The 8,415-nt window shown below is 30.3% G+C and overlaps 1 protein-coding gene across 1 annotated transcript; it reads left to right on the top strand.

The window, feature by feature from the left end:
* Window positions 1-3,304: 3,304 nt before the first annotated feature.
* LOC133283572 (protein DESIGUAL 2-like) lies at window positions 3,305-4,840 on the top strand. The gene is made up of 3 exons (XM_061480450.1): window positions 3,305-3,422; window positions 3,511-3,716; window positions 4,633-4,840. Exons 1-3 carry the CDS (start codon window positions 3,321-3,323, stop codon window positions 4,838-4,840), a joined length of 516 nt encoding a protein of 171 aa, XP_061336434.1. The 5' UTR covers window positions 3,305-3,320.
* The last annotated feature ends 3,575 nt before the right edge of the window (window positions 4,841-8,415 follow it).

The raw sequence follows: 8,415 nt of genomic DNA, 5'->3' as shown, positions 1-8,415 counted from the left end.
AGAAAAAAATGACGCGGTCAATGTTTTTATGTCTATGTGACAGACAAATTTGTCTATCTAAAAAATGTTTATTTCAAAAAATTTAAATATAACATTTGTCTACCTAAAATATTACTCATATAATATTTGTTCATTATCACTTCTTTCTTAAGTGATTACGATTAATATTAAATACTTATTTTTTTCTTTATTTTAACATGTGACATACTCGTGATGTTATACTATATTATTGCATATAAGTGTAAACTTTGTTTTACATTATGCATCAAAATGAAATCATTTGTCAGTGTAAATGAAATTGAATTTTGAAATATTATTAATATATACATTATCATATATTTTTCGTTTGATACCTTGTTTTAAAAGTTTTCTATATTAATAATTTAGGAAAAATAAAATAATTAAATAATATAGAGAAAAGTATTTCTCCGGTCACTGGAGATAAAGTTATCTCCAGTGAGCTCAAAACGATGTCGTTTTGAGATTATAAGATTAAAAATTATAATAATAAAGACTAAAATAACCTTTTAAAATATTAAATTACAAAAACACATTGATTTTTTTTCGAAAACAATGTTGTTTTGAGCTCACTGAAAATAACTTATCTTCATTTTTTACCCAATAATATATTAATAATGATACTGTAGATTTTTTTAAGATGATAGTAATATAATTCTTTTCTATTCTGACATAATGTGAAAATTAAATTCTAATAAATATATAGTAAAATTCATTCTATATATATATAGAGAAAATATTTTTTCATGTTGCATAAGAATTTAATTCTCATATTGTGATTTTTTGATTTACGTGCAAAGTTTTTTTTTTTTTTTAATAAATATGAAGCCCACCACTAATTGAGTCAATATGAGAATTTAATTCTCATGTAATATAAAAAAACCAAACGTATAATACCTATTAACTTTAGGATGATTAGATATGCTCCATGGGTAATATATGTGTTATGTTATAAGGAAACAGAAATAATTCCTCCAATACCAAAATTGATGTGGGACCCATTGATAACTTTTCTCTCTCCTTAAGTTTATTTCTCTCTCAGTTTTTTGTCTCTGCAGGAACTTTTTTCATTTTTCGGTAAGATTACACATGTATTACCCATGCTTTATTGTATCAAAAGTAAAAATCATTTTATATTTGGACTTATTATTTAATTATTTTTAGTGTTTGAGCAGCTCTTTCATGTTATAAAAAAAAGTTTATCTGTCATAAATATAAAAGTCTCAATTGTGTGCACTTTTTCTTTTTAAGTTCTTCAATTTTTTAAAAAAGCTCATACCAAAATATAAAAGTTATTTTTCAAAAAAAAAAAATTATTAAAAAAAAGTACACACATATAAATAGGTGTACATTTTTATATCTCAAAGTATCATTATACTTATACAAAATGACGGTTGTATTGGGTTTATCTTTATTAACATAATAGGTTCGGACTTAGAAGCAAGGGTGTAAGTGGTTTAGAAGCCTATTAAGTATTTACGACCAAGCCTCTCGGATGTCATGCTGACTTAATATATTTAATAAAATAAAAATTAATTAAGTTTTTTTTTTAAAAAAAAATCCTTATTAGCTTATATAATATTATTTATTTTCAATAAAATAAATAAAATTTTATTTAAATAATTTTAAATAATAAAATAATAATATATATATTTTTTAGTTTGTGATAAATCTTGAAGGCATTATAAGCTTGAATAGCTTAATTGGTTTAGGTTAGTTCTTTTTATTTTCAATAAACCTTATAATTATTATTATTATTATTTTAGTACATAAGGAGGTCTTAAAGCCCAGAAAGCAGACAAAGAAAAAAAACCAGACAAAAAAACAACAACAAGAAACTAAAATCCAGCAAAGTGAAATTACCTAACCAGGAGCTATGGGAACATACAAAATTATCTAAAGCCATAAGCCTTTCTAAACGAGGGACAAAAGTGAATTGCTGAAAAACAGCATCTTGAGTAGTTGTCTCGTGAACAAGTCAATTAGCACAAGAATTAGCTTCTCTGAGTGTGTGTTAAACATGAATTCTCCGGTCTTTATTAATGCAGGATCTTATACCCTTAATAAGACGAGACTCAGGTCGTCTAGGGTCAGGATTCTGAAGCTGATTAACAATTGACAAATTGTCTCCCTCTACTACTATAAGGTTATACCTTATAAGGGCAAATACTATGCGACGATTAGGTTATACTCAAAATATTTTATATTAAATTTTGTCTATTCAAGCTAAAATCTAATATAATCCAGCTGATTTACTCCTAAGGCAAATACTATGCTACGATACATCAAGAGATGTGCCATTAATGAGATAGAGATCGAGAGAATCCTCTGCTTCCTTTATATTTAGTTTACTAATAGATATAATGGGAAGGACGATTTACATGAATTTATTATGGGAAAAAAAAGTGTCAGTTAAAAGGACACAATAGTTGGGTCCTTTTAGATGATTTACACAAAGTATGACCGGTCATACTTTGTTAAATTTGAAAAATTGCTTTTTTTTCTCTTTCCTCAATCACATCACTGAAGTGTAAAGTGAAAAAAAAAGTAACTTTCCAGAATTACACAGAGTATGACCGGTCATACTCTGTGTAAGTTACTAAAAGGACACAATTTATGTCCTTTTAAATGACATATACTAAACCCATTTATTATAGGAAAAAACTATTCTCATGATATATGATATTAGTTTTTCTTCTTACAGACCTTTTGATAATTGTGTAAATTTATTTTTTTTCAAGTGGTGAATTCTACCGTTATGTGTGATCCAACGCTATGAGTCTATAGCCTGAGATTCCTCGTCTCATGTTACATGAGAATAGATAAGGCTTTTATTATAATGAAACAATATTTTGGAACATGCTAAGTTGCAATTATCATCTTTTGGCCACAACTCCTACGACCAAAATAGTTAAAGAAAAATAATGATATTAAATGTAGGGAGGCTCTTCAGCAATATTGGTTCCATTTCACTGTCATGAGATCACCTGGCCATACTTCCATACCACGGATTTGGACATTCCTTGTTGGTGAAACTCTGCTTTCCGTGTCCCTCATGAAAGGAATATTAGAAAGGAAAAAACAGAAGAAGCATAAAGCAAAATGTTAAGACAAAAGCAGCTTTTACCCTATAATCACATTCACAGCTAAATGCTCTCATATAAAAATAAGCAGCAAACCTGGCACAATCTTTATTCTTATTCCTCCATTAGGGATGACATGGAGTGCTTCTCTATTAAAGTGAGGAGTTATGACCAAGGTAGCTAACACCCTTTACTATATCACCTTTGAATTTTGGGAAAATGGCCAAAAACTATGGATTTTTTCTTGTTTGCATTCTTGTCATGGTCATGGATATTGTTGCCGGCATACTTGGAATTCAAGCAGAAATAGCTCAAAACAAGGTAATCCAAGAGCAAACATATCTCAATTAAGGATCCATTATTGAGAACATTAACGAGCCTTCTTTTTAATCTATTGGGACAAAAACAGGTGAAGGATTTGAAGATGTGGATATTTGAGTGTAGGGACCCTAGTTATGAAGCTTTCAAGCTAGGACTTGCTGCTGCTATTCTCTTGGCCTTCGCTCATGTAATTGCTCACTTGTTTGGTGGGTGCATTTGCGTGCGGTCCAAAGAAGAATACCAAAGAGCCACAACCAATAGGCAATTAGCCGTGGCATTTCTCATTTTCTCATGGTAAGTCTTTCACTTTCTCTTCAATGTGCATGTACCAAAAATTTCAATTTCATCTGCATCTTGTAAATGAACCATTTCACCTAAACGATTATGCTATTAAGTGAATATCTTTTAAATGGTTTTCATATTTTTTAACACGTCCCTTGTTGGGTTTATGTTCTTTTACTTAAGTCCAATTAGGCTAAGAGTATAAGAAGAGTTCAAGAAGTTTAGAGCTCAAAGAGCTTAGGGCTAGAATTTTTTAGTATCCATATAAATACTATTACTTAATTCATCAGCCTCTTAGGTGATTGATCAAGAGAGGTAAGTTCAAAAAGTGTCAACACACTTTTCCTTCCCACTCGATAGATAACTTGGAAGGTTTACTAGAACCTAGAGAGATCTGTTTGTACTGCGACGCAGGAGAGGTCAATTCATACTGTCTTAGAGGACACTGATTCGTGGAACATCATCTACGATCTGTGCTACAAGAGTTAATTAGAAAAATGATGATGATCCATTACATTCCAAACCGCAACAGCCTGAAACACATCCGCAGATCTAATTGCGCCTATACCCCTCACACAAGAACTCATTGGTTTGAACGATGAATAATGTATCAGTCCCACATCCCTCTTAAGAACTCCAAAATATTTAATTATTATTATTTTTAATTGAATAGGGTTAGTAAGAATTGAATTCGTGACTTCATGATTTCGAAGACTCTGATACCATATAAAACAATTATCTTACCTAAAAACTTAAACTATTAAATAAATACATTTTTAATGGTTCTTATATTTCTCTAACACATCTTTGCACTTAAATAAACTCATTCTATCAATTTGGTCTCAAGTTGAACTTACCCTTTACCATATCATAGCATAAAGAGATTAAAATATTGATGTGCTGGTTGCTGAATTGGTGTTCTTTGCAGGATAGTATTAGCAGTTGCATTCTGCATGCTCATCATAGGCACACTAGCCAACTCAAGATCAAGAGAATCGTGTGGGATATCAAACCATCGGTTTCTATCCATTGGAGGGGTTTTATGTTTCATTCACGGATTGTTCACTGTTGCTTATTATGTTTTTGCATCGGCAACAACAAGGGAAGAAAAGAGACAAGGAGTAGGCCACACTTAATGTGACTCACTTAGTTAACTTAACCAAAACACTAATTCTAAGACCGAGCATGTCAACAAACATCTTACTAGATAAGAAATGTACTATCATTCGTTTTTTTTTCCTTCTATTCTTTCATGGAGTAAAACTTAATTGTATTATTATTAAACCAATAATGTATTATCTTATTTTATTATGGTAATAATGACTTAAGAAGTTAACTTTTTTTATTATAGTGATAACATATAATTAAAGTATATATATATATATAGAGTAAATAAAACAGAAATAATATGGGGAGAGTTATATTTACAAACTTTTTGTTTACAAGCTCTTACAAACTACACTATGTACTCTCGGGAGAACACTAGGTCTAGGTTACACTATGTTCTCCCGTGTGTACATAGTGTAATTTGCAAAAAATTATAAAAAATATTTGTAAACGGATCCTTACCTAAATAATAGATGTACTGTTTTTGTATAGATTCTTCACAAATGTCTTAAAAAGGTGTTAATGGTATGAGCGAAAGAAGAAAATGACTGCTCGTTGTCTTGCAGTGGGTGAAGAGGCTTGGCTTGTGTTCTGTACTAAAATGCTTATTTATTAGGGGTGAACATACCACCGAATCATTCTTAGATGCAATGGGTGCTTATTTTTGTTGGCTTGGATCGGATTTAGAAAAAAAAAAAAAAAACTGATATCCAAATTGAACTGATCAATTCTTAAAATTAAAAACTAAACCAAACCCAAAAAATTTAGTTTGATTAGATTTGAACACTCTTATTTTCTACTAATTAAAATTCTATTTTTTTTTTTGTTAGAAGAGAGCCTAAAATGATTTTTTTTGGTAGATATATCTAAATCCAAATGTGACTAATTCGGTTTTCGATTTGAGATGCTTGAGAATTCAGGTATAAATATAGATGGATTTCAAAAAATTTAAATTAAACTTAATTATTTAAACTCAATACCTAATATTATTCTCAAACGGTCAATATCTATCTCTTACAAAATATATTGTCCTCACCTTTTTTCTTAACCAATTATTATTTCACTTTCCTTCTTAATAAGAGTGATTTGACCATTTTGACCTTGTTTCACCAAGCATTATCATTGTCAAACATTCAACCCTTTTAGGGAACGTTTGGTATAGCAGAAATTTTTTATTTACCGAGAAAAAAATATTTCTTGGAATATGGTGAGGAATATTTTCTCCCAAGTTAGGAAAATGTATTTGGTAGGCAAAAATATTTTCGAGAAAATTGAGTTATTTTTACTGATGCTATGTTTGGTTGATTGTGAAATATTGATGCGAAAGTATACTGAAATTACAAAATTACCCATTATTTTAAAATATTGAATCACATCATCCCACGTACGTTTTAGCATTTCATAACCACGTTTAACATTCTCGAATTTTTCTCTTTTTGTCTCTTTCTTCTTCATAAATGACATTCCTTCCTCAACCCCAATAAGGTGCTAATGAACACCAACGTCGACGTTCACACAACCCGTGGCACACCCATTCGGTACCTCCCACTCGATCACCTTTACTCCGCCACCACACCCATTCGCTTTTTGCTCTCTTTGTGAAATATGGAAAATTCATTGGTCTGCTTTAATTTTTGTGAATTTTTCTGAAGTGTTATTTGTTTGGACTCAAGAAATAGAAAACTTCGTGAAGTTGAACTTTACTTAAATGTTTAGCTCTGTAATTTTTTTATTTTTATTTTTTGGGTTTATGATTTCTGTGTGGTTGGAAGGAGAAAATTTTATGTGAATGTTAAGGGGCTGTTTGGTATGGAGATTTTTTTAGAAATCCTGATAAGGTGGGGTGGGGTAAATTTTTTTCAACGTTTGGAATGAGAAAATTGAAAATCTTTTCGGGAAACTTTTTTTCCCATCATTTCAGTTTTAACTACAGAATCCCAAACGAAAGTATTATTTGATACATGATATTTTTATTTTCCCATAGCATCAGTATAATATTTAACTCAATATTCTCGAAAAAAATTTAGACCTAACAAACACATTTTCGTAACTTATCTAGGAAAAAAAAATTCCACTATATTCCCTGAAATCTTATTTTTTTTCTGGTAAAAAAAATATTTCCTCTACCAAACGCCTAAGTAACAAGCCAGCCAATTCCCTCCTGTCTTCTATGTCTTTATGCTTTCAAATTTCAATCCAACTTTTTCACTTTTCATTTCAAATTCATTTTTCTTAATTTTAAATGTTTAATCATGTTTTACTTTTTGTATGATTAGTATGTATATTTGTGAATTGAAAATGGTGGATTGCAATTTAGATATTTTGCATTTGGTTGTTGCTTAAAAAAAAGAAGAGTTTCGCTTTAATTTTATTTATTTTTTAAATATGCATGACCTGATCGGATCACCAATTTTTATAAAAACCAGTCGAGTCAACCTGGTTCTCATTGGATTTGTTGCATAACTGCTTCGTTGGTTAACTCAAACCAATTAGATCACCACTTCTAGTTTTCGGGTCAACCCGACCGAGTCGAGTCGGGTTTAATAACACTGCAGATGAAAATACAGACAACAACGACATGAGAATCCTACGGGGTTTGCTCACGCTAGAAAGATTTCCTTGGAGTAGCACTTTGATTGTCGGAGGAGGATCTTCAAACCAGCATAATATTAGGTATTTAAGCGAATGTCACACAGAAGTTTATTTTGATCCAATTTTCCCGTGGTGGAACCCATCTGATGTGCTTTTCTGAGAATACTCGCGATAATAAGGCCCCATTTCCTGTCATGCGCATCGCTCGCATGGAGGATATATCTAACCTCGTGTCTAATCTTGTATCTAACCTTTTTAAATTAATTTAAGGCTTTAATGTAAAGTGAATGTAGATAAGTTATCTACATTCGTTCTCAAGACGACGTCATTTTGAGTTGAAAAATTAAAAAATTATAATGAAAAAGACTACACTGGCGGTTTCTCAAAGGCGGTTAGAAGAAAAGCCGCAAACTTCAAAATCTTCATCACATTACTCCTCCTCTCATTTTTCTTTTCATTTTCTCATTTGCATTTGCATTTGCATCAGACCTTCGTATGTATCTCACTCTCAATCACATTGGTTATCGAAGATTCAAAAAAATAATAGTGATTGAGGAAAGTTATATTGGCTACATATTTTTTTTTTCATTTTAGATTTGAATATAAAAAATATAATTTGTTGAAAAAAGTATGGGAGAGAGAAGGGAAAAAAGAGAAACAAAATTTATAATTGTTTTTTTTAATATTATATTTGAGATAGTTGATTTAAATCAAATTTATAATAAGGGCACAAAGATTAAATAGGTAAAAAATATAACTATTCCTATAATGGATTAATTGTCCGTCACAGTGATATATTTGATCAAGTTTTCTCTACATGCTAGATATGATTATGGTTCTTAAATAGGAGATATATATACCCAGAATAAATCGAAAGCGTATAGAAAATTGACTAAACAGAAAGTTAGGATTTCATAATAGGGTAACCCTCTGATTCTCAATTATAATTAACAAAATAACAAAATTCAACTCATAAAATAAGGATCTTAATCATCATTTTATAGACTAATTA

This window comes from Gastrolobium bilobum, unplaced genomic scaffold, assembly GCF_033153095.1.
Source record: "Gastrolobium bilobum isolate Gb01-03AN ecotype WA unplaced genomic scaffold, APGP_CSIRO_Gbil_v1 utg9509, whole genome shotgun sequence".
NCBI classification, from domain to species: Eukaryota; Viridiplantae; Streptophyta; class Magnoliopsida; order Fabales; family Fabaceae; genus Gastrolobium; species Gastrolobium bilobum.
Note: the sequence above shows the minus strand (reverse complement) of the source record. Positions and strands in the feature narration are given on the sequence as shown.